The sequence below is a fragment of the Trichomonas vaginalis genome, chromosome IV (assembly GCF_026262505.1).
Source record: "Trichomonas vaginalis G3 chromosome IV, whole genome shotgun sequence".
NCBI lineage: Eukaryota > Parabasalia > Trichomonadida > Trichomonadidae > Trichomonas > Trichomonas vaginalis.
Window position 1 is genome coordinate 38,325,559 of NC_067206.1, and position 27,930 is coordinate 38,353,488.

The window sequence follows — 27,930 nt, forward strand, 5'->3', positions numbered from 1 at the left end:
ATAATATAAATTATTTCTTTGATTGAAATTCAGGTGGAAGAGGAATTGATTCGACTCTCTTTCCATCTGGTCCAAATGGATGCAATGTTCCATCGAACATATCGCTTTCCAAATACTTCTTCTTTCTTTCCTCGATCTTCTTCAACTGTTTTGCCTCTTTTCTTCTCTTCTTTAATCCTTCTGGATCCAACAACTTATCAGCTGCTGATTGTTCAATTCTTTCCTTCTTGAGTTTGTCTTCTTCTTCGACAATTGCAGCCCATTCCTGTGCGAATACTTCTGACTGAATCTTTCCTCTCAAGAAAGAAAGAGCTCCAGTTGCAGCTTGTTTGATATCTTTGTTCTTTGAAACTTTCATTTTTCCAATGAATTTCAAAGCGAAATTAAGATATTGTTTCGGTGTCTTCTTTTCATCTTCTGAAGACTCCATTTGGTCAACACTTGCTGCTATTGCTCTCATCATTAATATAACAGCTCCTTGGCTTGGATCATTTTCATTTGTGTACTTTTCCATGTCAGGAATGAATTGGACCAAATTATTTTCATCAACTCTTGAAATGATTGATGATAATGCTAAACCAGATTCTTGGATAACACCTGACCAATCGAAAGTAATTCTTAAGAGTTCACGAGCTAATTTGATCAAATCTTCATCGGAAGGACTGAAAATATGTTGGTAATCAGAAAGATACCAATGACATAATTTGCATCCAATTCTTGTTGTTTCTCTTATTGACAACAAATTCAACAATTGCGAGATATTGAACAATTTAACTGATACTTCTTCATTATCAGCAAATGTTGAAACAATTGCTTTGTGAAGTTGAACTGCGGCGAGTTTAATTTTGATGTTTTCAGCATTAACTCGTGCATCAACTAATTGTTGTAAATCATCCAAAGCTGATTCAACATTTGTCAAAGGAACAGCAACAGCTAACAACAACAAACCTGTTCTTGTCTGCTTTCCATCTGATGATGCCCATTTTGTCATCAGTTCGAAATCAGTCTGTAATTTGTTTGAGTTGTTAGATTGCAATAAATCACTTATTGCTTCACCAATTTCCTTTGCAATTCCATCATCTGTTTCATTGGCAATTGTAACACCTAAATAAAGGAAGATTAATTCATGGTATTTCTCGAGTTGCTCTTCTTTTGCAATCTCTATAAACTTGCGGATGAAGTAGATCAATGATCTTCTGGCTGCGGATTTATTCGATTGCAAATTTGACAAAACAAATTTGATGTGATTTTCAAAGGAAATTTGTTTCATCTTGTATGTTGTCAAATAGATCGAACAGAAATCAGCAGAAAGTCTTCTGACATCTTGTGATATTGCTCTAACAATTAACTCAAACGCTCTGTCAGCAACATCATAAATTTCAGGAATATCATTTCTTCTTTTGACAACTAAAATCAAGACGCCAAATATCTGTTCACAACTGTCGTGGTCATCAAGTTTATCTGATGAGAATTGTACTAATGCACGTGTGAACTTCGTTGGTAACTCGATATTCGGGAAATTGACCAAAATTGTTGTCAAAAGTGCGAAAATCTTCTTTCCGAAATCATCAGTTGCAGTATGCATTTGTTGCAATTGATCTGCAATGAAATCGAAGATATCTGGGAGTTTCTTGTTGAATGTTGGGAAGATATCATGATGTGCATAATGTTCTAAGATTGTCATTGATACAATCATTGAATCATTATCATTTGTTGATGTTGTAAAATGCCAAATATCATTTAACAAATCATCCAACATCTTAATTTGTGCATCACTTGATTCTTTGTTTTCTTTCATGTCTTCTTGATCAGGAATGAACAAATTGTTGTCGAAGAAAACAACTAACATCTTCATCGCGAAATAAGAGATCAAGAAATTGCTTCCGAATGAATAAGTATTCGGATTTTGTGCTTCAAATGAAGATCTCACTGGTTTTTCTAATAACAAATCTTGTTCAAACATATGACCATAAGAAATCTTCTTCTCTTCTTTCTTCGATGATTTCTGGGGCTTCTGGATTTGTGATTTAGTCAACATTTCTTTTGCAACTAAAACAATGTGATCAGCACAAATTGTTTCGTTTTCTAAAAGACCAGTGCAAAAAGAGTTGATTAATCTCTTTGCGCCTCTTTCTTGTTCTCTTGATTGTAATGATTCGAAACGTTCCTTCAAACAATCAATGATATCTCTTATTGTTTCATTGAAAACAATTTTACTGGCGAGTTTTTCGAAGCTGTTAAAGGAATGACACTTTTTAGCTTCAGGAACTCTATCAGCCATTTGTACACGGAGTTGTGCGTTGTTTCCGAAGATATCTTCTAATAAACAACCAACTAAAACCTTGACAAATGGATCGAAGCATCCAACAATCTTAGAATGCTCGATAACATTGGAAAGAGATACATAAAGTAAAGGAATTCCGTAACCTTGAGACATTTGATTTCTCAATGATTGGAAGAAATCGAAAAACATCTCTTTAGGAACAGCACCTGTTAATGCCGTAATTGCGTCTTGTCCGATCTGTCTGATCTCTTGTTTCTTGTTAAGTGCTTTGTTTGTGACATAATTTATCAATCTGTGGATAATAAATGGCTTTGTATTGATTGATAAAAGCGCTGTCATTAATTGCAATTGTGCCTTATTTGGTGTCTTTTTATCTTCTATTAACTTCAATAATGTGTTTGTTACTTGATCAGCTGTGAAAGCCTTTCGTTTGCAGAGATCAACTAACAATTGTATTGAAGCATTTCTCTCGACTTTTGATGTCAATCTTTGCAATAATTTGTCAATTGCAAATTGGGAACTTAATCTACAAACAGGACTCAAAGCATTTGCCAATCCTGTGGCTCCTGTCATTTGACTTAACAATGGTAATATATAAATAGAAAGTTCTTCTTTGTTTAGGGTGTCTTTCAATGATTCAATGTCATCTCCAAATTTAAGAAATCCGTCAAATCTGACACCTTCATCGACAGAACCAATGGATTTGAATGAGTCTAGCTGGCAAAGTTTTGTAATTGTTGGGAGAATGTCAGGTTTTTGTGTCGTAATGGAATTGAACAAAATAATGACTTCTGAAACAGGAATTCTCGCGTTTCTCTTATTGACATGGAATCTGATTGAAGGCAAGATGAATTCTTCAATCAAATCCGGACACTCATTGATAACTCTGCAGAGAAATCCTGATGCTGCATTCTGCAAAGCGAACTCAGAAATCTGCATGTCAGCGAACGCTTGCATTGCAAAAACATAGTTGAATTCGCCAACACTTTGGAGATCACGATACGCGATTGTTTTGACAGCGATGTCTTCGTTGTTAATGTTCATGAATGAATCTTTGTATTTGCCAAGAGATTCTGCAATTAAAGGTACAAATTCTTGTCTGAAATCTTGTTCCAATGGTCGACCAATTAAGACACAAAGTTTCTTGAATTCTTCTTGTGACCATTTGATTCCTGACAAGATTTGTATTGATTGTGGTTCTCTTGTTGTTATAATGAACTTGATTAACAACTCATGGAGATTGTTATAGTCTGGTTCAGTCTCTCTTAACTGTGACAATAAATCAAGCATCGCTAAAATAAATGTTGGTCTGTTAAGAAGTTTTTCTTCATCAATTGATTTATCAGCGGATTCAATCAATAAAACTCTTAACTCATGAGAAATATAAGGAGTAATCTCAGCTAGTATTGAGCCAACTTCTGCATTCGATTGCGATTTATTGTCAGGGAGTTTGGAAATGATGATTTTGACGAGTTCTGGGAATTCAGCAAAATTCTTTGCGAATCTTGATTTTGCAGCTGTCATTGCTCTGACTAATGGTTCGAAATTGTGGACAGCGGCAACTTCAAATGATTTAAGGATGTTCTGGACAAAGTCATTTTGTACTTGGGATAATTCATCGTTGGCGGTTTGCCACTCAAATTCTGAATTGAAGTATTGTTGTTTAACTTCAGTTTCTATGAACAAAGTTACTGCTTTGACACATGATTTGATGATATTTGTTGATGCCTTGGAACATGCGTTCATGCAGTCCTTTAATGTGTTCGCAATCCTCTTAGCAAATGGATAAATTTGATTTGGCAAACGTGACAAAACCGGCGAAATGTAAACTGGTGCTTTTCTTAATGTTGCCTGAGATTTTTCTTGAGGAAATGTTGCTTCTATCAAAGGTTTTGTGTAAATTGGAGAAAGAAAAGACAATGATTGTAACATAGATGCAGCAAGTTGATGATATTTGTGTTTTTGTCTCACTTTTTCTGTCAAATATTCGAAATAACAACCGATTGTCAAATTTACAGCTGCTGTAATAACGAATTCTTTTTCGAATTCGAGTGTTTCAACGAAACCTTGTAATCTCATCAATGTATCAACTTTGTTCTTTGGATCTGCATAGCTCTCGAGGATCTCCTGGATTGTCTTTCCGATCTGGTCATTGATGGATTTGTTGTTTGTAACGTGGTAAGCGTATTGGACGCCTAAAGCTGCCTTTCTAACTTCAAGTTTTGTTGATCTGAGAAGTTTAAATGTTGCTGTATCAACTTTTTCTGCAAATTTATCGGAGAACTTTACAGAAGAAAGTGAAGAAATCAATTGAGAAATGATTTTTGCACCAACATCTTCTCTCTTCTTTTCAGCTTCTTCTTCTTCATTCTCGTTTTGGTCTTCTTCTTCATTTGTATCATCCATTCTCACTTCTGAATATTTGATTAACAAATTAACCATTGTTTCATCAATGTATTCAGCTGAAATCAAACCTTGTATCAAAGCTTGAGTGAATGAAGGAGAGTCAGCAAGGGAAAACTGCTTTTCTATCTCATTAGAAATCATTGTTCCATAAACAGTTGGTTTCAATTTAATTATAGCGCCAATTAAAGTTGAAGCATGAGTTTTGAAATTCACGTAATTTTGTCTTGCGAATCCCAATGCGTAATTCATCAACAAATTTGTGTTTCTTATTTTAACAATATCTGTTGTTAATCTAGCAATTGCTGCTTCACCAACTCTATAACTTGTTAAATCATGTTTTGCGTTGAAAACTAAATCACCGCATCTTACAAGTAAAAACTCATCTTCTAATAATTCAAGAGGTTCTTCTTGTCCAACGAAATCAACTAAAATAGTTGATGCCATTCTAATTATTTCATTATTAGGAGTATTGAAGTCAATTTCCTTCAAGAACTGCTTGAAAACAGGTGAATCTCTTGTGAACCATGATGCATTGACTTCTTTAGAAACAGTTATTAGTTTGGAGAAAATGGAAATTGCTTTTTCTTCCATGATTCTTCCTTGTAATTCTTTGAGAAGTTTTGGTGGTTCTTCGGCCAATTTTTCTGAATCAAAATGACCCATTAAAGTATATAAAACTTCTTTTTCTTCCAAAGATTTATTAGGTAAATTCAAGAGATCATTATAAATATCTCTGTTGTAGATATACTCCAAAACAGGGATAAATATGTTTCTGTTTTCTTTTATTTGTTCTCTTATCATTTCATACAATTCTTTAGGAACATCAGTTTGAGAAGGACACAACCATTGTATGTAATGTAAAATAGATAACAAATATTCAGGAGTTTTCGCGTAAAATTCTAAAACACTTTGTCTTGCTGCATATGATATTTTAACACATCCATCGAGTTGATCAATTTGATGGTTGTTAATTATGAGTTTGATAATTGCTCTTCCTATTAATGAATGTTTTTCTTCAGGAATAGGAATGAATTCTAATGATTTCAAGTAGTCAACAATGGAATCATTCGATGCAACTTCAAGACATGTATTTAATACATCAATTGCTTTGTTTTTGTCTTCGATTAATGTACCTTCTTTCTCCATAGTCCATATGGAAAGTGTCTCTAATGCAAGTGTAGGGTTAATTAGGGGGAGTTTCTCAGTTAAAATGGGGATAATATCGTTACCTTTTGTAAAATGTTTTGCAAGTTTTTTGTTGGCAAGAAGGAAAGCATCGTTGACGATTTCATGCTGCTCGGCAAAACACCAATCAACTATTTGGACAGCATATGACCTCAATGTACCGCCTTTGTTCTTGGCAGAATGAGAAATCGTAATTGCGATTGATTCAACTAACATTTCACGAGTTGTAGGGATTCCGTGGGAAATTTCTTCTTCTGTTTGTGGTATGTCTTTGATTGTCTCGTAGAATTTCTGGCATTTGCTTAATAAAATGTTAAATGCAGTTGGTCGGAGTTGATTTGGAGTCTGACGTAATAAGAAGGCTGATGTTTCTGCAGCAAGTCTTCTGGTATATGCTTTTCTGTGTGTGAATAGTTGTGTTACGAAAATAGTGAAAATATTTTCAAAATCGTTGACAATTTGCTGCTTTAGGAAATTAATCATAAAAACTATGCACTTGAAGAAGTTGTCGATAAATTCGGGATCTGTTGGCTCGAAAATTTTAATGAGAAGCTCTAAAATCTTTGTAAAATACGGATAAAATTCACTTCTTAAGTCACGAGCTAGCTGTTGTAATAGATACATAACTGTATTTATGCCAGCGCGTGCTTCTTCGTATGTTAAAGAAAGAAATTCTTCTAAAGCTCCGATAACTTTATCCTTATTAAATAATAATAGTTCTAATGTATTGGTATAATTCAAGATTTGAGAAACAAGACGCGAATACTGTGGATCTAAATTTGTTTGCATTGATTCTCTTAACGCATCATCAAAGAATGAGCCATTTTCACCTTTCTTTGGGAGTTCTTTGGATAATTCAAAGTCGGTGTTAATGTTGACTGTAATCTCTGCAATCTTCTGTGAAAACGATTTCCATTTATGCCTCGTCTTAAGAAGATTTTGGACGCTCATTTTCTACAGGAAGCAGAGGGCAAAACCGCAAAATCTTGAAAATCTCTGAATATATAGAGAAACAAGGGAAAACAAAATAGTATTGATGAGAATGCTTAAATACCAGATTTCAGCCAAATAGTGCTAAATTTGATTTCAATTTTTTTCAATTTCTAAATTTGCTTTCTTGATAGATTTATAATTAAAAGAGAACTACTCAGCAAATAGATTAACCATGAATATAAGACATAAAATTTAAGATTTATAAATTTTGTTCAAATTCTGATTCAATATCGATAAAATCATTCTGCATCAATGCCCAATCATATACAAATCATCACACAATGTCCAAAGACAGGTTTTTTAGTAATAATGTGAGTTCAAACTTAAATATCTAACATATCGACTTGACTCTAAGACGTTATCGTATTATTTACCAGTGCAGAAAGTGGAATTTCACTTATAATATGTAGTTTTATCAGTTAATAATAGTAGTATATGTGGAAGGGTTGTGTGACTTTTTTTGTTACGTCTATATATAGATGAAGGTATATTTTCACATCTTCTATATATAGATGATATAAAAATTTTTTCTTACGTTTTTTAAGTCATGAATTCGTAAGAAAGCGCGACATTATTAAATAAATTAGTAATAAATATTATATACTGTAATAAACAGAAATTCATCAAAAGTGACAGCTCTCAATTTTTTGACATTTGTAAATTCTAAATTGAATGAGAAAAATGAAATAATACTAAGCATAATACAATATTCTAGATTTAATTATAATTAGGAAAAAGTTAGTTTTGAGAGTACTTTTCATAGGCATATAGAATGAAATCTTCTGAAAAATAATATCACATAAACTCATATTATTTTCTAATATATAACTATTTTATATAAAAATCAAATTCAATGATCTTAAAAGCGAAGGATAAACCTCAAAATTTACGAATATAATGAGTGGGAATATAATGCTTATCTATCATAAAACCATATGAAATATCAATTTTTGCTTTACGCCTAATTTTTGACGACAATTAGCAAAAAATGTTAAATGTTAACACTCAGTCCATTTGAATATGAAAAATAAAATTGACTTTGATTAAATGTTTTTATTTATCATGACATTCTTCTTGCGACCAAAGATTTGAATAAAAGTTCAAAAAATAAGATAGCTTAAAAAATAATATACGGTAGTGTTTACTAATAGATGAATAGTATATAAATTCTATTAAAATGGATTTGATCCAAAAAATATATAAAATTTGATCATAAATAAATCGTTTTAAATTACTTCTTCATTTAAATTATAACAATTATTTTTGGTTTTATATTTTTTGGATCAAATCCATTTTAATAGAATTTATATACTATTCATCTATTAGTAAACACTACCGTATATTATTTTTTAAGCTATCTTATTTTTGAACTTTTATTCAAATCTTGGTCGCAAGAAGAATTGCATGATAAATAAAAACATTTAATCAAAGTCAATTTTATTTTTCATATTCAAATGGACTGAGTGTTAACATTTAACATTTTTTGCTAATTGTCGTCAAAATTAGGCGTAAAGCAAAAATTGATATTTCATATGGTTTTATGATAGATAAGCATTATATTCCCACTCATTATATTCGTAAATTTTGAGGTTTATCCTTCGCTTTTAAGATCATTGAATTTGATTTTTATATAAAATAGTTATATATTAGAAAATAATATGAGTTTATGTGATATTATTTTTCAGAAGATTTTGTGTTCTTCTTCAAAATTTTATTTTTTTATTAAAAAGAATCTTTACAAAATATACATTTACTTTAATTAATATTTAAAAACGTGCTCTATCAAAAGTTCCAAAAATTCAATATTTTAGCTTTTCTGAGGTGTCACTTTTGATGAATTTCTGTTTACAACAATACTAAACACATTTTAAAAAATTAACATTAATTTTAAAATAATTTATTTTTTATCTTTTATAAAAGAAGCTATATATAGATGATGTCAGATATTCCGCGATTAATTAAACATTGTTTAAATCCTGAATGGAATCAATGGAGTCATAATCAAAGACCTCATAAACGAGTAAAAGAAATTAGAAATAAACTTCTTACGAAAAATTAAAACTTAGTTATGTTTATTATTTTATTTTTTTATTTTGTATGAAATGAGCGTCAAAACTAACAACGTTAAAAAATTAGGATTCACAAACGAGGAAATAAAGGATATATTAGAGGAGGTGGGTTATGAAGTTGATAAATATTATTTAAGAAATTGTAAAAAATTCGCGGAGTTATTAAATGATTTAGATTATGATGGAAAAATGAATAAAGATGATGTTATAAATTTCTTATATCCCACATCTGAAGAAGAAAAACCTAAAGAACCTGATGTTTTCCCTGAATATTATGAAGAACGGATTAAAGATGATGAATACAATGAAATTGAAAGACTGAAAAAAATAAGAGATGAAATAGATGAAAAAATTAAGGAATTAAGAGAAGTTGAAAAATATAATGAAAATGAAGTAGAGGGTTTAATGAATATCCCAGCTTCAGAATCAGCAGTTCAGAAATCTCATGAAGAAAGATATAAAAATTATGTCTCAGAATCAACACAAAATTTATTAGATGGTGAAATAGACGAAACACTTTCAGAAGAAGGTACTAAATTTATTCGTAAACATAAGTTACAATTTATTGATAATGAAGAATACCCCTGTATCCTACTTTCACCACCTTGAGATTCCGATAAATTCAAAAAAGCTCTTAAAAACGTGACATATGCAACTAATACGATTAAGAAAGAAGATCATGATATTTACACAAATTATTATTTAAATAAATGCACAAGTGTTGATAAAGTTTTTGATTTATTAGATAAAATATCAAAAGAAACCATTGGAACATATAAAATTTTGTGTGATTGTGGTTTCATTATTGAAGATACCAATAATGTTTCATATGAAAGAACAGCACCGAAGGAAGACGAAGTGGAAAGGTCTATACCATTCGTTATTAAGAATATAAAAGATATGAAAACGTATAAGCATTATATTTATTCATTTATTTCAGAAAAAATGGAAGCAACCCATAAAACATCTTCTCATCATTTTATAGCTATTCATACATTCCTTTTCAAAGTTGTGAAATTAAATAAGACAGGAATTAGATTTAATGTATCAGGGTACGCATTCTTGAGTAAATTAAAATGTATTCGTCACGTCGCAGATGATAAAAATTTATGTGTTCTTAATTCATTTTATGGGCTTTAAAAAATAAACTTTATTTTTATTTATTTTTTAATTTTTTATTCTTACATAAATGAACAAAAACGGAACAGCTAAAATGAATGATAATCAAATTAGAGCAGAAGGTAGAAGGTTATTTAAACGCTTCTATAACATTCCTGATGGTGCTAATCCTAAAACTCGTAGAAGCTATTTAAATGAAGCAATAGATGCATATGAAGGGTTTGACATTTCATCAGAAAGTGAGAGATTAGCGAGAATGTTAAATGTTAATATTGATTTCTATTATTGTGATCCTCAACCAGAAGACGTGGACATAAATAAGGTAGACTTTCCATTAGTGGAATCAATAATGATATATCCAGAATTTGAAACAGTAAATATTTTATTAACACAGAGTCCATGTGGAAAACTTCACGCTGACAGAATAACAGACGTTGAAGCACTCACTGGCTATAAAGTTTGTCCATTTTGTAAAGAAGAAGTTTATTCTATCCGTGATGATCCAGAAAGGAAAAACCAAAGAAGATTTTTAAAGCATTGTGAGAAATGTAAAGAAAATAATGGAAGATTAATTCAAGACGTTCAATTGCAAAAGACAGGAATATTATCAACCGACAAGATATTATATTACTTTTGACTTTGAAACATTAGAGACTAAAGAAGAATTACAACTTTCTGAGTGTGCAACTTTGAATGCTTACTTAAAACTATTCATAGTATCATCAACGGTTAAATTAAACGATAAAACATATACGAGGAATTTTTGCTTAACTTCGAGTGATTCTTTTATTTCTGATTGGATTGAGTTTTTATTTTCAACCTGTTCATTAGTTGTTGAATCAAATAGTCAATACAATGAATTATTGAAGTCGCAACGGCTGGGACTTTGTCCATACATTAAATGAAAAACAGAAGGAAGCATTTAAAGAACTTCTAGATGAGGAATTCAATAAAGTGAATATCATAGGTTTTAATTCGGGAAAGTTTGATTTAAATTTAATTCTTCGTGATTTAAACACTGCAAAATGGAAAATAAAATCAATGCTGGGTTCATCTTCACAATTTAAGCAAATCATTGTAAAGAAAACAAACGTTCCATATGAATTGAGATTTATTGACATCAGAAATTATATAGCGGGTGGGACATTAGACCAATTCACTCAAGATTTCGGAAACAATAAATCACGTGTTAAATCCTTTTTCCCTTATCAATTCATCACATGGGAGAATTACGAAGAAGAATTATATAAAGAGGAACCATTCACGAAAGATTCATTTTATTCAGCATTAACCCAAGAAACTATATCAGATAGTGATTATCAAATATATCTCAATGATGCTAAAAATTTTAAGAATAGATTAGAATATTTTATTCATTATTGCAATAAAGATGTTGAAATTATGATTGACCCAATCGATAAAATTATTGAAGAAACATTTGTTTATAAAATTGACATTCTTCATAATCTTTCTTTATCATCGAATGCTTCAATGATTCGTTACGCTTTAGCATATAAAGACTTTAATCCTAATGAAAAATCCTGAGGAAGATAGAATCAAGTTTTGAATTAACGAAAAAGTATTGGAAATATAAAATTGAATCATATAAGAAACAAGATGAAAAAGCAGAAAGGGATACTAAAAATAATGTTTCAATGGATGATTTTCAATACTATCACGATTTAATCCTTTCATCTAAATGCAAATGTGTGGTAAAGCGTTTACATATGCAAATAAACCAACATTGGATAGAATCGATAATGAAAACCACATACCAAAGAAAATTGTCAGTTAATGTGTTGTTATTGCAATGTCGTAAAATCAAATAAAGATGAAGATGTTCAACGTTTAAGAATCAATTTAAGAAATTATGCATTAAAAAATAATTTACCAATGACTTTAGATTCAGTTGAAGCTTATCACATTCTCCGTAATGGAATTACTGGTGGTTTATCAAATGTTCAACATAGAGTAATCTTAAAGGAATCACGCACATTAATAAACTTTCATATAATCCAGAAACTAAAACTGTATCAAATGAGGACACCACCAACATTATGACTCATTTCGTTGGTGTTGATTTTAATTCATTATATCCTTCATCATTTTCATCTAATCCTCATGATTTCATTCAATATACCGACCATAAAATGTATATGCCGGGAAGATTGAATGGTGTTATCATTTGTGATACAGCAACAAAGAAAGCAAAAGCACTGGGAATAATTAAGAAGAAAAATACTTTATTCGTGGCTGAAGTAAAGGGTCACATTGATGAAAATACATTAATGATTACATAAACTTTTTACGATAATAAGAAACTTAGATATTATCACAGATGAAAAAACAATTGGCAGTTTTATGTATAATTACATGAAATCAAACAATCTACCGGTTGACCAGAAACAGAGGAAATTAACTCAGTTAGCATCAAACACACAACCAATATCAACCATTTTCTTCTTATTATCTTTGGTATCTAATAGACAGATTTCATTTTATCATTGATGACATTCAATCAATTTTAACATTTACTAAAAACACTTGTTTTAATGAATTTGCGAACAAATTTATGAACGAAAGACAAAAGGCTGAATTAGAAGGAAATAAAGGAAAAAGTTTATTTTGCAAGATTTCACTTAATGGATCATATGGTTACGATGCAATGAATACACAAAATTACACAAAGACTAAAATAATGAATGCACAGAAGGCACGCGTTGCATGTATGTCAAATAAGTTTAAAAACATAAGAGAAATAGGTGAAGATACATATCAAGTGATGCTTAAAGATAGATTTTATAGATGTGATACATGTTTACAAGAGGCATTCTTCACTTTAGATAATGCTAAATACTGGTATTTGGTTTTCATTTATGATTTTATGTATAAATGCATGAATGTTAATCGTTTTCATTTCATTGAAGGTGATACTGATTCATTCTTATTGGGCAATCGCTGGCGACCCAAATCTTCCTAACACTCAAGCATTTCAAGCAATTGTTACCGATAAACAATTTTATGATAAAAACATTTTCAAATTCGCACCATTTGATTTCTTCTGTTTTGATGAGAAATTTAAACCTAAATTAAAGAATAAAGCTGAAGAAAAAGCACATGAGAAGAAGTTATTGGGTTTAGCAATTGAGAAACAAGGTGATAACATGGTTGCTTTATGCCCTAAGTGTTATACATCATTCAACGGTTCAATTGATGGAAGTGATTTTAAAAAGATTGCACAAAAAATGAAAGGTGTTAGTTTACGACAAAATAAACAATTAACACCTAAAAATTATTTGGATATAATAAATGATAAAGTGATATTTGATGGTCAGAATATTAATTTACAACTTTAAAAACGGGTCAATGACTCGCTTAACAATCGGTAAGACTGCATTAACAGGAGCACACACTAAGGCTGTATGTTGTGAAAATGGATGTTGTATGCCATTTATTTAATACAATTTAAAATTTTATTTTTAATAAAATGCCACAGAAGAGACAAAAGGAACGTTAATGATGCGATTCAATATGTAAATAATGGTTTTGATACTATGTTCAAAGAGGTGGGCACCCTTAAACATTTATTTTATTTTATATAAATGGATAACACAGATTTAAAAAATTTAATTGATGATTTAGTACTTAATCAAAATTTTCTTAATTATTATGAATTAAATCATATCTCCAAAACATAATAACAATATAACGGGTGATGATATGGATTATTATTATCCGTATTATAAAAATGAAATTTTGAAATATCATGATAAAATAATTTCTAAAATTAAAGACAAAATTAAAAATAATGAATATACAAAGGAAAAACTAAATCACAACTTAAACAATTGAAAGATTTCAAAAATAAAGTATTAACAGAAGAAGATATTGATGAATTATATAAATTATATAATCATGAGCCGCAAAAAACAAAGGAACAAAAACAAAAGGTGCAAAACGCCCAGGTCCTTCAGACCATAAATGAAGCACAAGCTTTAATTTATGATTCATTAGTTAAACCATATTCAGCCCGACTTTTAAATGAAGATCAACTTTTGGAATTCATCCTTCAACATAAACTCGAAGCGGGAAAGTATATCAAACCTTTATATACAGCATATTTAAAACAAATGAATAGAATACATCCAGAATTAATGAAGGGGGGAATGAAATCCAGAATCAAAGCAGATAAAATTAAACCACTTGCAACACCAAACCTCCAACGACAGTACCCTCCTCCTCCTTCAGTTAATCCTTCATCATTCACTTTATTATATCCATTTCAAACATTAAAGAAGCAAAAAGATTTTAAAAAGGATTTCAAGATATTAAATAAACCAATTGACCCGAAAATTCAACCGTTAAAGGAAAAATTTAGTCGCCCTTCATTTGCTCCATATCCATATTCATACGAAATCGATCATCTGGAATATTCAAAAGGAAACGTTACTTATTTATTTGCCATTAACATTAACATAGATATTTATATTGCATTCCAGTGAAAGGGAAAACAGAACAGGAAACAAGAAGAGCTATACAATACTTACTAGATCATGAAAGAGTAGATAATATCAGGGTGATGGTGATAAAGGATTTCAGGGCTATGGCTCATTATTTCCCACAAATTAATTTTTTCTTTTCATCCTCTCCATATACGTTTCATAATAAAATAGTTGATGCGGTAATGAGAACTCTTAGAGATGTGTTAGGGGTTAACGGTCAGATATACTGGGATGGAAATCATGACTCCATATACAACAGTTAGTATATTATTACAATAATACATGGCATAGAACTATAAACATGAAACCAGTGGAAATGAAAAATGATATTTCAAAAGAATGGGAATATATTAGAAAGCAAATGGAAAGGTTGAATGATGTTAAACGTGAACAAATTAATTCGGGGCTCATGAATTTTAAACAAGGGATAAAGTTTTGATTCATCTCGATTATGGAAAAACTGATAAATCAATGACAAAAAGAAGACGAAGATTTGACACAATAGCTGAATTTGTTAGATATATTAACGGCAATGCATTAGTTGAAGTTGACAATAAATTAATAGAAATTCCGATTATTTTATTACTCCATTATATTTAAATAATATTTAATTTTTTTATTTCGTAAGAAATGAGTGACAAAAAGCAGCCAAGAGCCCAGACAATGAATATAAAAAGAAACTAAACAGAATTAAATCAAAAATATGCTATTGCAAAAAGAAGCCGCAATGCGGTGGGGCTGAAAACGATAAAGAGAGGAAAGAAATAATCGAAAATTAGAAACTTACCGTTCAATCCTTAAACTGAGTGAAGCAAAAATAAAAGAATTTAATAGAATAAATAAATTGATTGGAAGAGATGAATTTAATAAAGATGAATTTTTAAACTCTATCCAAATTTAATTTTTATTCCTCTTCCCGAACCCTTCCGGGTTCTTGCATCATTTTTATCATTTCCTCCCTTGTTATGATTCGTGGTAAATTTTGAGCTTGTGGGGTATCCATTTATATAAAAATAAAATTTTGTTATCAGTTATTTCTGCAGTTCATTCGGTAAGCCTTGACCCAAAGGTCTGGGCTCAAGCACATTCATTGAACGCGGTACCATGCGAATATAGTCACAAATGGTGGCATGTAATCTTTACCCAAGCCTGTTGGATTTGTTGTGAAAGTGTGTGAATGATTTCCTCCCGGTTCAGTTGGTCGAAAAATCTTTTTTGCTGCATTGTTATAAGATGGAGATAAAACATCATTGCCAGCTTTATATTCTGAGTTGTATAATGGGTGGTCTCTTAATGAGTGGCTATGGTCGCCAGAAAAGTTTGTCGTTCCTGTATGAGTGTGCGGTGGAAGGTTTGCTTCTTTAATTTTCTTCGAACCTCCTGTTTGCTTTGAATATCTAGCACAGTATAAGAATTTATCTACAATCTGCTTCCACGTACCAAAACCTAAAACTGTTTCTGGATTTGTTGAATTCATTGACGTATAAATAGAACCAACAGGATATAATGTTTGAAGTATTTCATTTTTCATGCTTGTAATTACATCATTTACTTCCGACTTCTTTGCATAATTTTCATCAACATAAGTTTTATCTGCTTTAAGGTCTAAACATCCTGAAACCCATCCTGTATCAGCTTTAACTTTAAAAGTCTCCGATGTCCATTCATGATACCATTCAACCTTTTCTTTAATTTCATTATCTTTTTCATCAACATAAGTTTTATCTGCTTTAAGGTCTAAACATCCTGAAACCCATCCTGTATCAGCTTTAACTTTAAAAGTCTCCGATGTCCATTCATGATACCATTCAACCTTTTCTTTAATTTCATTATCTTTTTCATCAACATAAACCAAATTTGCCTTCTTATTTAATTCACTATCCACATATTCCTTATCCACCTTCTTCATTATGTCGTTTAGGAAACCTTCTATGAATTCCTCATTTAAATTAAATCTTCCAATCTTCAAAACTTTAGGAAATGCATTTAATGCGTAATATCTCTGTTCTTCTGGTGGAATTGATGTTATATCATCCGTTATTCCTTTAATTTTTGAATTCATAAATAAAATTTCTTTTATATTTGATATCACTGCACCACCTTTGCAAACGAATTCGAAATGGTCATTTTTCAATACTATCTCCAAATCTCCATATTTCAACCTTTTGCGTTTGTTCTGCCGTCTTTGAATTATATGCATATATGGCGTATGTAATGGTCTGAAGGACCTGGGCGCTTTGCGCCTTAAGTTGCTGTTGTTTAATCATTTATTACGATTTAAAAATAAATATTTAATCCGTTATCTCATCAGCTATTTTCTCTATTTGAAATTGCCATAATATTTCATTCATAAATTCTAAATCACAATCAAATAGGTCAGTTATTCTAAATTTAATATTTGATAAATTTTTTGAATGAAGAATAAATGAATTCCCGGATAATTGAAACGGATATGATAAAGAAAATGTGTTTAAGTTGATGGATAAAATGTTTTGTATTGATGGGTAAGAGTTAGGGTCTAATGTTTGATGTGAAAATCTCATTGGGGTATTAACTTTATCACATTTGATTAAAATGAAATTGGAACCAGTGTCAGAATACAAAACATCCCCAACATCTTTTTCAAAATTTAATATCCCCAACAATGAACGAAGATGAGGAGTACAAAATTTAATTTTCAGCGGGAATTTAATAAGGTTATTTATTTCATCAAGTTCAAAAAGTTTATCGGGTTTTGATTTAAAATTTTCTTTATACCATACGATAAATGATTCATTTAAATAACTTAAAATCATGTTAATATCCCATTTCGCTATCACATTATTTATATACATATCATACGTTTTTTCATGGTCATCTTTAATAAATGATATATAATCTGAAGGGTCTAAAAGAATGGGATTAAATTTACCACTCACAGAAACGAGAGTAACATTATAAATTCCGCTAACTGTTAAATTTAATTCACAGCTATTATTCGAAATAATATTGATAATTGACATTTTTATTACGATTAAAAATATGGTAAAGCGTTATTTTCCAGTGATAAATAAAACTAGAATAAGATTACCTCAAGAATTCATAAATTCAACGAATAAGAAATTCATTCATGTTATAAATTTTAGTGTTTTCAGAAAATATGAGTCAGTGTCATATTCATCAACAGGTTATATTTCACTTCATTCAAATTTAGTTCAATCAAACCCATATAATGACCATTTCATAAGATTTTCAGATGGTATTAAAAATGTAATTGATAGATTAAAATATGAACAGATTGACAATATCGAATTTTTGGAATTTTGGTTTAAATATCCCGATGGAAAAAAGATTGAAGTTAAAGATAAAGCTGATACTATAACAAAAACAATTACAATGACCGATCCGGATAGTGGGGAACAAAAAGAAATAAAACAAACGATAGAAACTGGTGAAAGGTCAATTATTATTGATTATGATTCAAAGGATTATTATTCGATAATGTTAATGCTTGAATATTAAATAGCCTTAACAAAGAATTTTTCAAGTGATATTTATATTCATCAACTATTTTATTATAAATATCATTATATGTTAAATGAAGTTCAGTTGTTGTTCCGTTCTTTGATATCTTAATTGTGCTAATATCCTTTATAGGATTTATTTTTGCAACTGTTCCGCAGCATGAAACCTCATCATCTATGAAAAATTGAATCTTAACGTCTGAATCTTGAACATCACAAAGAATGGCGATAATGTGAATTAATGATTCATAAGGTAAAATAATTAAACCGGATTGGTCAATTAAATTTATTATTGAATCATAATTATTAATTATTATATCACGGTAAATTTTCATTAATTCAGAATTAATGTCTATTTTATATGGGTTCTCGATGTTTGATGAAAGAGGTGGGGGTATGTTGGATAAGTGGGAATTTCAACAGGTTCTTTACCGGGTTCAGATAAAATGATTGGGTCTCCATCTTCTTTATTTTGCTCCTCCTCCTTTTTCGGTAAGTCACGAGTTAATAAATTTGGTTGAGTTGCTGACCTTGTTAATTCAGGGCTAACATTAACTTTAACATTTTGAATAATTCGTGATTTATCATCATTTACGTTATAACCAACCGTAATCTCTGCTTTTGCGTTAGTGTTCTTTTGACTAGTGAAACGTCTTCTCATTTATATTCGAATAAAAAAAATATATTTAAACTTTTATTTTGCTGGAAGTTTTGAATCTATTATTCCCTGTATTTGTTCTTGAAGTTGATTTTTAGCTGGTTCATTGTAATTAATAGACCTAATATATTCATTAATTGCATTCTTATAATCATCTGATTTCTCAAATTTTCTTTTATCTAATTCCTTAACTAAATCATAAGTTAAACCTCGTTGCTGATATAATGGTTTCTTAATTAAATCTTTGAATGCTTGAGATAAAGCACCTGATGCAATTCTTGCTACTATAATTGGTTGGAATTGCTGTTTAAGTTCATCTTTAACATTTGCGAAAACTGGATCGAATGAAGCAACTTTAAAGAATTTCTTAGCTGAAATTTCAGGTCTAATATTTGCATATTGACCATCAAACTGGTTAGAATATTGTGGTAATCCATCCGGTCCCTCTTCAATAGCATTTAATTCTTCATTGAAATAAGAATATGGATTATAACGGTATGAATTAATTGGACCATTTTCACCTTCTCCAATGTATTGTTTAACAGCTTTTCCATTTTCATCAAATTGCATAGGATAACGTTCATTATATGCTTTACGTTTAGGATAATCAGTTATAGTTAATTTGTAACCATTTATGACTTTAATATTACCTTGACCATCAGTAACGAAAACTTCATTTATACCATCAGGTTTTCCATTTGGACCCGTAATGTCTGCTTCGTGTGCTTCCCAATTTGGACCTTGACGTTTGGCATATGCTTGAGCTTCTGGTAATGTTAAAACGTTTCTCATTTGTTTAACATCTTTTTGAAGACCAGCAACAATATGAACTAATTCTTTCATTCCATCAGGAACTTTCATAGTTCTATTATATGCACCCTTTTTGTTTGTTCCTTGTTTTAATGGAACCTGTAGAAGATTTGCCATTTCTGTCATGTTTAATTATAAATAAAAAATAAAAATTAATTATAAAAAGTTAATCAAATTTAACACTTCCTTTATTTAAATCAACTATTATTTTTCCATGTTCACCTAATTGCTGATATTGTGTGTAAAGTTCATTAATGCTCATTGGTAAATTCACTTGATAAAGCATAACGTTCAACTGTTGACGACTAAACCCACTGAAAATGAAAAGTGTTGATAGATTTGATTTAATGTTTGTGTTTAATGCTTTGAAATATTGAACAGCCATAAAGAATGAACACTGAATGTGTCGACATTGAGTTAATAACTGATTAAAATATGATTTCTCATTTGTTATTAGTTTTGATTTCACTGCATCATCTAGAAAAATGAGTGAATGCAAAAATTCTCTATCAAAATTTGAAATAGAAAGTGTTTCAAATAATTCATCCCGTTGTTTATCAATAATTTTATCCTCTAATCCTTGCTTCTTGATTGTATTATATAATTCTTTATACATTAAAAAGTTTTTTAAATAATCTTCTGCTTCTTTCTTGTGATAAATAAATAATTGGAATTTTGATTAAATGCTTTAAAGATTCAAATGAATATCATGAAGGTGAACCTGAACGGTTGATTAAATTAACACATGTGAATAGGGGGAAGTGTTAGCAATAATGATAATTTGTTTTAATATCGTTAATGTTTACCTTTTATTTTGTTTACCAATTGCTGCAGTGATTGAATTTAAGTAACATTCAGAATATGGAATTTTCATTAATTTTTCCTTAGATAGAGCATTTCTATTATCACTCAATGCTTTCATTAATCATATCATCTACGTATGTATTATATACTCGCTAATTCTTCATAAGGGGTGGATGAATTTAAATCCATTTAATCAAAAATAAATTTATAATTTTAAACATTTCTATTCATCAATATTTCATCATATGAACTTCTATACTGTGGTGGTGTACCTGTTGGATGATATTTCAAACCTTCATCCGGTGTCCATGTCCAATACGTAGTCCTAGTAAACCAAACCTGAGGAGGATTTGTCACCTTTGAACAGTAAGTGTCATTTTCACCCTGAATGATTGGATAAGCTTTCACTTGTACTGTAACTTGTGAGTTGAAAGTTTCTAATCCATCAAAGAATATACCTGCTCCATCACGTTGAACTGGAATAGTGCATAAGAATGAAGTTTGGTCTTTCCATGTTCTAGCTAATGGCGTGCCATCATCTGCATTCAGTGGTCTAGTTAATGAGTCCTCGTATTCTTCTGTGCATTCATTCACTCCATCTAAATCAGAAGCTTGAAGCATACGTGTAAAGAATATGTCGCCCACTGTGGTCATCGCTTGATCGGGGAAGTTTCTGGAATCTATAGTGACCTGAAGACCTCGAAGCATTGGATTTTCTAAAACCGTTCTTTGCATTGCATTCTTCGGAAATGTTAACACAACATCTGTAACATTATGAAGAGCGTATGAGAAATCTGAGCTAATACCTTCAGGAGTGATGCAACCTCCATTTAGTGAACGAACGTCAATATGTTGAGCTGGAACCATGAATGGATCTTCCTTACTAAATAAACGTGGTATTGCTTTAACTGATTCTTTAATTAAACCGTATCCTGGTGTAATGCATTTATCCTCTAAAACTTCCATCTTTGTGCATGAAATAATAACGTCATCAACTGTTGCGTCAGCAGATGTAGCGGCTAAGCTTGTAATTAATTTGGCAGGAAGTCCGATTTGTTGGAATTTTGCGATCATATTTATAAACATGATTCATAATCTTTTCATAATTTTCATCAGTTATCTTTTCATAAACGTAATTTTGTAAATCAGCAACTCTTAACGGGTCAACCTGACAAAATACTAAAGTATCCCTGAAAACATAATATTTAAGAATGATATCACCAAATGATTTAGGATAATCATCGAACGCCTGAAATGCTAACAAATCATTTACCGGAATAATCATATCAAAAGTGACATCAACTTCTTCATTTGCTTTCTTGAAAACTTCTGAAGGGTCAATATATTTACCACATACTGAGTTATCATATTTTTGAACATTATTATATAACGAATGAACAAACTTTTTAACTTTCCTTTCTGATTTTGGTTTATATGTTGCAAATGCGAAAGATTCACGGGCGCAATCCATCTGAAGATAACCAGCATCACCTCTTTCGGTTTCTACTTCTAATTGTTTAAAGCTTTGATTTGATGATTTGTAACCAACGAATAAACGCATGCATTTAAAAGCGGCATCACATGTGAAAGCTTTATTTGAAACTAGAGTTGCTTTAACTTTGCGTTTAATATATGTGTCACCTAATTGGTTCACATCATGAGCCGGATTTGTAATTCTTAAATGAGTTTGTTTATCATCAAAATATGGAGCATCAGAGTCATAGCATGAACTTTCAAGTTCTCTATAATATCTTCTACCGTCATTCTTTGCGAATATTTCATTTATCTTTTCGAATGAATGAAACACATTTCCATTAATCGGTTTAGTGTTTGGCACCAAATAGTTAGTCGTCATTTATTAATAAATAAAAAATCAAAATTAAAAGATGAAAATGAATTTTTAATTTTAATGAAATAATCAACTATGGCTGCAGGTATATTTAAGAAACTGTGGGATAAAGTAAAAAGAGGAGCGAGTAAAGTTTGGGAAACATTGAAGAAGGGAGCAAATTGGATATTTAAGAATAAAGAAGCAATTAGTGACGTTGCTGAATCAATAACACCAAAAGCTGCCCCAATAAGAGAAGTTTTAAATAAAGGAGAAAAAGTTTATCAAAGACTACAACCGATACTAAGATAAAAATAATTTTAAAATAATTTATTTTTCCACTATCTACCTCCTATTTTATTAAGTATTCCTTCAGCTATTCCACCAATTGCGTTACCTGCTTGTGCTCCCATCGCCGGATTACCTGCTTTAGTACCTAATACTCCACCTATGATAGTTCCTGCCGTTTTCGCTACTGGTGCCAAAATGTTTGCAATGGGTTTAATAATCTTTTTATGAACCCAACCCGCAGCTTTCTTAATTCCATCCCATAATTTTTTAAAGAATCCTGCCGCCATTTCTGATTTAATATAGGGTGTCCAAAGGTGCGTTTAGCACAGCGCTCTATATGAGACTATTAAAGGAGATATATGCTGATTATAAATATATAATAAAAAATATGAATATATGTATATGATGAGTATGTTGTATTTTGGCGCCATGCCGGGATATAAAATGAATTTTGAGACAAGAGGCGGTTTCGCGGGAAATTTTGGCGGGATTTTTTTCATTTTTTTAATGAATCATAAAGAAAACATCCTCGCTCTTGCAAAAAAATGCAAAGACTGTAAAAAAATCTACGAGACATTGGTAAAATGCTTCGGTATGGATGCTCCTAGCTATTCCACTGTAACGTATCATGTTAGGATGTATCACTTCATGAACAAAAAGGCGCTCATCATAAAAATTGACAAAAAATCGCCGGATCAAAGAAAAATCAAAGCAATTCTTCAAGCGCTAGATGAAGACCCAAGAGCATCACTCAGAAGGATAGAGGAGATGACAAAGATACCACGTACAACAGTCAGTTATTATCTGCACAATTATTTGAACTACAAACTAGCGTATACACGTTGGGTTCCGCACAACCTTAATTCAGTTCAAAAAAAATCTAGAGTCCAATCTTCGAAAGAGCTCCTCTCTATATTGGGTGCGTATCAATCCAAGAAGTTTCGCTTTTTAGTAACAGGGGACGAGTCTTGGTTTCAATATGCAACAGAAGCCAAAATCATGTGGATCCCAAAGGATGAAAATCTGCAAACATTCCCGAAGAAAAAAATTGACACACCAATGATGATGTTGTCGGTTTTTTGGGGCGTGAATGGCATCATCGCAATTGATATTCTTCAAAAACCTAATACGATGAATGCTCAGTATCTAATTGACAATGTTCTTACTCAAATTATCAATTCTGATGAGTTTGAGAAATCCAAACAACAAAAACAAAAGTTTGCAATTCATTTTGATAATTCAAGAGTTCACAAAAGTCATAAGGTAATGAATTACTTGGTGGAAAACAATGTCAAAGTTGTTCCAAACCCAATTTATTCACTGATATTGCACCCTCTGACTTTTATTTATTCGGCACGCTAAAAAGAGAGAGCTGAAGGACGCGAATTCGCGAGTCCAGATGATCTTGAAAATTTTGTAAGAGAGCAATTTGAGCAATTTTCTCATGATGATTTAAAGCGTGTCTTTCAAGCCTGGATCGATCGCTGCGAACGCGTGATTGAATCCAATGGTGATTATATTTAAATAAACTTTATATATATGTAACTTGTTTATTTCTATTCGCAGTATTCAGGTTTGTGCTAAACACACCTTTGGACACCCTATATTAATTAAAAAAAATATATTTCATCACTTATATTCTAATTTTTATTTAATGATAAATGAAACCGATTTTAAAAATAAATGAAACAGAGGAGGAAGAAATAAATGAAAGTGAAAATGTTCAACAAAAAATAAACGTTGTTAAACCAATTACTGAAATAAAAATTTTTTCATCTGTTGAAGAATTTAATGACTATTATGCTAATAATAAAAAATTGTTTGAAGAATTGACAACATGTAAATTGAATAAAATGTTTAAAGTTGATGGATTCAAAATTTCAAAAATAAAGGGGGTGGTTAGTTTGAAATCTATTCCTCAATCAAGAATCACCGCATTAATGAAAATAGATGATTTAACAAAAAGAATAGAAGAGATTGAAGAAAGAATGAATCAAATAATTGATTTCATAAATTCAAATAATCATTAGTTTCTTAAAGTTCAATGTTGAACTCATCAAATTCTTCTTCATCATTACCATTACCTTTAGCGAGTTTATTTACTCTTTCAACTTTATCTTTTGATAGTCTATCGTTTAATTTTTTCTGAAGTTTTTCGTTACCAAGTTCTAAAATTTTACACGGATGATATTTAAACCCGTTAAATTTTTTTTCCTCAGTTTTAATCACTAATCTACAAAGAACTTTAGTGAGGTGGTTTTGTTGTTTAAACCATTTATCCTTAATATTTGTTATAAATTCAATATCCGGAATTAATTCCCAAATTTTTGAATTTTCGATTAATTTACCATCAAATGCAAAAGCAATAGGTTTAATATTAAACTTACCGTTATAAAATAAACTTTGTATGTAATCATCAAAATAAACGTCTACTTGTTTAACCTGGGTGAGAATTGGTGAAAGTTTATTCATTAATTGATTTACAGTCACGAATTTTGATTCACTCATTTATCATTAAAGAGTAGGTGCCAAAAGTGCTTACTGTTAAACAACCGTCGGATTTCCGGGTGAAATCGTGACACACTTTCGTCTTTCGTAGGCAGTGGTGGTTGTTACAAAAGGTAACTTCGAATGTAGCGTGAAATCTGCAAAAAAAATTCTGAAATTTGAATGGAGAACACAAAAATTGAATAGTTTACGTCAATAAAAAAGAGAAAAATGAAGCCAATGTGTCTCGAACCTAGGACTTAGAGCAGCAATCCCACTGTTTATCCCATTACATATTACACTACATGCATCTCTCACCTCAGTGAATGAGATCAACTATATGATAACTTTTTCCCCATTATATTCTTGTGGAAAAGTGACAAATAGCAACTTTGACCCTCTCTCTATCATTAAATAAAAAAATAAATTATTTTAAAATTAATGTTAATTTTTTAAAATGTGTTTAGTATATAATATTTATTACTAATTTATTTAATAATGTCGCGCTTTCTTACGAATTCATGACTTAAAAAACGTAAGAAAAAATTTTTATATCATCTATATATAGAAGATGTGAAAATATACCTTCATCTATATATAGACGTAACAAAAAAAGTCACACAACCCTTCCACATATACTACTAATAATTTCTAATAACTGTCCTTTATATTTACATAGAATCGAAATCACTAAATGCATTAATTGGAAAATTATTAACAAATGTACATAGAATTGTTTAACAAATTAAAGGAAAAAAGAAAAATTTCAAGAAGATGAACTAGAAGATGAAGAAGAATCTTTCTTCTTGTGATGAGACTGTGGTGCAGGTGCATTTTGAGGTGGAGCATAATATCCAGGTTGTGGTGGATAGTAATTATTTGGTGCCTGTGGTGGATATGCTGGTTGTTGAGGTGGATATGCTGGTGGAGGTGATGGGTATGTTGGTGGTGGTGCTTGGTATGTGGGCTGCGGCTGGTTATATTGTGGATATCCAGGTGGTGATGGTTGATTTTGAACGCCCTGTACTTTTTCTGTATGATGTGTATGTTCTTTTCCTCCTTTTGGTGTTCTGATATATCCTTTGTATCCTTCGCCGGGTAATGGAAGACCATAACCTGCCTTTAGTTCACGATAATTCTGGCAAGCGAAGCATGGTAAACAAAAACAAAAGGCGCAACAGTCATTGCATGGTTCATGCTCATAATTCATACGTTGACGGATAATCTGACGAATATTGAAGTCAATCATAGGGAAACATAGTTGGCGCCATGATTTGATTCCTTCTAACTTTTCTTGACTTTTGCATGTGAGAACGCAAGGGCAATAGCATCCAATGCAACAGCTTTCCATATCTTTAAAACAATCAAAAAGATCTGTATGGAACCCAGACATTAGAAAATTTGATTGAAAAAAAATTTTGTTTATTCATTCAATTTCTCGGTTATTAAGGGTGCACACGAGAGGATCATGTAAACTTCAGAATTTAGAACCTTATTTTTAGGCATTATCTTGGCTACCTATTTAGGCTCGAAAAGCAAAAAATATCAAAAAATACAACTTGACTCCATTCTGACCCTTTCATGGAGGTAGTTTTTATCCGCTAGTATTTTCCCTTTGAATCTCTTTACAATTCGAAATCAAATTCAAACCTCAGTAGAAGAAAGGAAGAATCGACTTACTACGGTTGTAATACGAATAAATACATATATTTAATTATTTTTATTTACATAATAATTGTTTGAAGCTCATATTCCATCATACATTGACTTACGCAATTTGCTCATGATTCAAAATTATTATTTACCAATCGATTTTTTTCAATATTGACATGTCTAACATCCTATACCTATTCTCCATGAATGATTTCAACACATTCGCCCGTAAGTCGACCAATGAACGATCAATTTATGGGCGTATATTCAGAATTCAATTTTTTTTTCAAAAATTTTAGGATAAATGCAAACGATTGAGGCTAATTTTCAAATCATTTACCAATGGAATATAGTCCAAGAAGATCAATCCGACATAATTAAAGTTATCATTGATTTTCCAGAATCATTCAAGCCAGATTCAATTACATACGAACTTTTAGAACAAAATACTATCTTCAGAGCATTTTTTAATCCGGAATTACCAATAATTGAAGGTCTCCTTTACTCCCCTGTTAAATCATTCGATACTCATATAGAAAAAAATCAAATCATTATTACTTTTGTGAAGAATGATGATACTAAATGGCCAACCCTTATGAGAGACAAAAATCCCATTACAAATAAGATTGATCCTAATTCAGCTTTTGCTATTTTCAAAGACCAAGTTGAAATCTCAGAGGATACAGAAAAACTCGAAAGTTTCTTCTCGCATTCGATGGCATGCGGATATCTACCAGCATTGATGTATGCTCTTGACATGATGGAAGATGATCCAACTTTAAAAGACAGTTATTTACAAATCCTTGATCTTGCAGCTCATAAGTATCAACATCCAGTTGCATTATTCAAATATGCTACTTATCTAGTTGATAATGGTCAGAAAGAAGAAGGATTCAAATATTTATCATTAGCTGCTCAAAAAGGTGTTGGAATCGCAATATCTCTTATGGGACAGATGATCTCACCACTCTCTGGTATTGAATTTTCAGAAAAAGATCCCGTAAGTGCTCTCCAACTTTTTGAAAAAGTAATTGGAATAAAGGACGAGCCAATTGCTTTGTATGAGGCCGCCAAGCTATATAAAGCAGGTGTTGGCTGTGAGAAAGACATAGAAAAAGCTAATAATTATTACCAACGTGCTAAAGCTGTTTCTCATGATTTACCAGACTTACCAGATTACAAAGAAGGTGTTACAATTCTTGGAGTACCAGTGTTTATTGCTGCAGGTGTTTCAGTCGCAGTAATTACAGCAGGAACATTTATTTATTCATTATTTAAGAGATCTCGCAATTAGTAGATATATTTGCTTGTTTATATAAAATAGAGCTATATCATATG

The 27,930-nt window shown here is 30.9% G+C and overlaps 7 protein-coding genes and 4 pseudogenes across 11 annotated transcripts, besides 9 other annotated features; 5 read left to right on the forward strand and 6 right to left on the reverse strand.

The window, feature by feature from the left end:
* Positions 1-10: 10 nt before the first annotated feature.
* TVAGG3_0243530 (uncharacterized protein) lies at positions 11-6,826 on the reverse strand (the record flags this gene model as incomplete). Its single annotated transcript, XM_001317173.1, has 1 exon — positions 11-6,826. One exon carries the CDS (start codon positions 6,824-6,826, stop codon positions 11-13), a length of 6,816 nt encoding a protein of 2,271 aa, XP_001317208.1.
* A 648-nt stretch (positions 6,827-7,474) lies between these two features.
* Positions 7,475-7,511: a mobile genetic element.
* Positions 7,475-7,511: a terminal%2Cinverted (terminal inverted repeat of Banshee-A3 transposon ID:TVAGG3_0243540).
* A 1,172-nt stretch (positions 7,512-8,683) lies between these two features.
* Positions 8,684-8,721: a mobile genetic element.
* Positions 8,684-8,721: a terminal%2Cinverted (terminal inverted repeat of Banshee-A3 transposon ID:TVAGG3_0243550).
* Positions 8,722-8,891: 170 nt separating this feature from the next.
* Positions 8,892-9,397: a mobile genetic element.
* Positions 9,398-10,126: 729 nt separating this feature from the next.
* On the forward strand, positions 10,127-10,693 carry TVAGG3_0243570 (uncharacterized protein; the record flags this gene model as incomplete). The annotated part of the gene is made up of 1 exon (XM_051227772.1): positions 10,127-10,693. The coding sequence occupies one exon, from the start codon at positions 10,127-10,129 to the stop codon at positions 10,691-10,693; it is 567 nt and encodes a 188-aa protein (XP_051112758.1).
* Positions 10,694-12,429: 1,736 nt separating this feature from the next.
* TVAGG3_0243580 lies at positions 12,430-13,487 on the forward strand (annotated as a pseudogene). Its single transcript has one exon. A coding segment is annotated over exon 1 (1,058 nt).
* A 951-nt stretch (positions 13,488-14,438) lies between these two features.
* Positions 14,439-21,122: a mobile genetic element.
* On the reverse strand, positions 15,646-16,825 carry TVAGG3_0243600 (annotated as a pseudogene). Its single transcript has one exon. A coding segment is annotated over exon 1 (1,180 nt).
* TVAGG3_0243610 lies at positions 18,101-18,722 on the reverse strand (annotated as a pseudogene). The gene has a single exon. A coding segment is annotated over exon 1 (622 nt).
* On the reverse strand, positions 18,756-19,655 carry TVAGG3_0243620 (uncharacterized protein; the record flags this gene model as incomplete). The annotated part of the gene is made up of 1 exon (XM_051227773.1): positions 18,756-19,655. One exon carries the CDS (start codon positions 19,653-19,655, stop codon positions 18,756-18,758), a length of 900 nt encoding a protein of 299 aa, XP_051112759.1.
* A 508-nt stretch (positions 21,123-21,630) lies between the features above and the next one.
* On the reverse strand, positions 21,631-22,188 carry TVAGG3_0243630 (uncharacterized protein; the record flags this gene model as incomplete). Its single annotated transcript, XM_051227774.1, has 1 exon — positions 21,631-22,188. A coding segment is annotated over one exon (558 nt), but the record flags the coding sequence as incomplete, so codon positions are not given.
* A 69-nt stretch (positions 22,189-22,257) lies between these two features.
* TVAGG3_0243640 (uncharacterized protein) lies at positions 22,258-22,473 on the forward strand (the record flags this gene model as incomplete). The annotated part of the gene is made up of 1 exon (XM_051227775.1): positions 22,258-22,473. One exon carries the CDS (start codon positions 22,258-22,260, stop codon positions 22,471-22,473), a length of 216 nt encoding a protein of 71 aa, XP_051112761.1.
* Positions 22,474-22,752: 279 nt separating this feature from the next.
* Positions 22,753-22,780: a terminal%2Cinverted (terminal inverted repeat of Mariner transposon ID:TVAGG3_0243650).
* Positions 22,753-24,056: a mobile genetic element.
* TVAGG3_0243660 lies at positions 22,849-23,976 on the forward strand (annotated as a pseudogene). The gene has a single exon. A coding segment is annotated over exon 1 (1,128 nt).
* Positions 24,029-24,056: a terminal%2Cinverted (terminal inverted repeat of Mariner transposon ID:TVAGG3_0243650).
* Positions 24,057-25,414: 1,358 nt separating this feature from the next.
* On the reverse strand, positions 25,415-26,336 carry TVAGG3_0243670 (uncharacterized protein; the record flags this gene model as incomplete). The annotated part of the gene is made up of 1 exon (XM_001317176.1): positions 25,706-26,332. The coding sequence occupies one exon, from the start codon at positions 26,330-26,332 to the stop codon at positions 25,706-25,708; it is 627 nt and encodes a 208-aa protein (XP_001317211.1).
* A 560-nt stretch (positions 26,337-26,896) lies between these two features.
* On the forward strand, positions 26,897-27,886 carry TVAGG3_0243680 (tetratricopeptide repeat domain domain-containing protein; the record flags this gene model as incomplete). The annotated part of the gene is made up of 1 exon (XM_001317177.1): positions 26,897-27,886. One exon carries the CDS (start codon positions 26,897-26,899, stop codon positions 27,884-27,886), a length of 990 nt encoding a protein of 329 aa, XP_001317212.1.
* Positions 27,887-27,930: the final 44 nt, after the last annotated feature.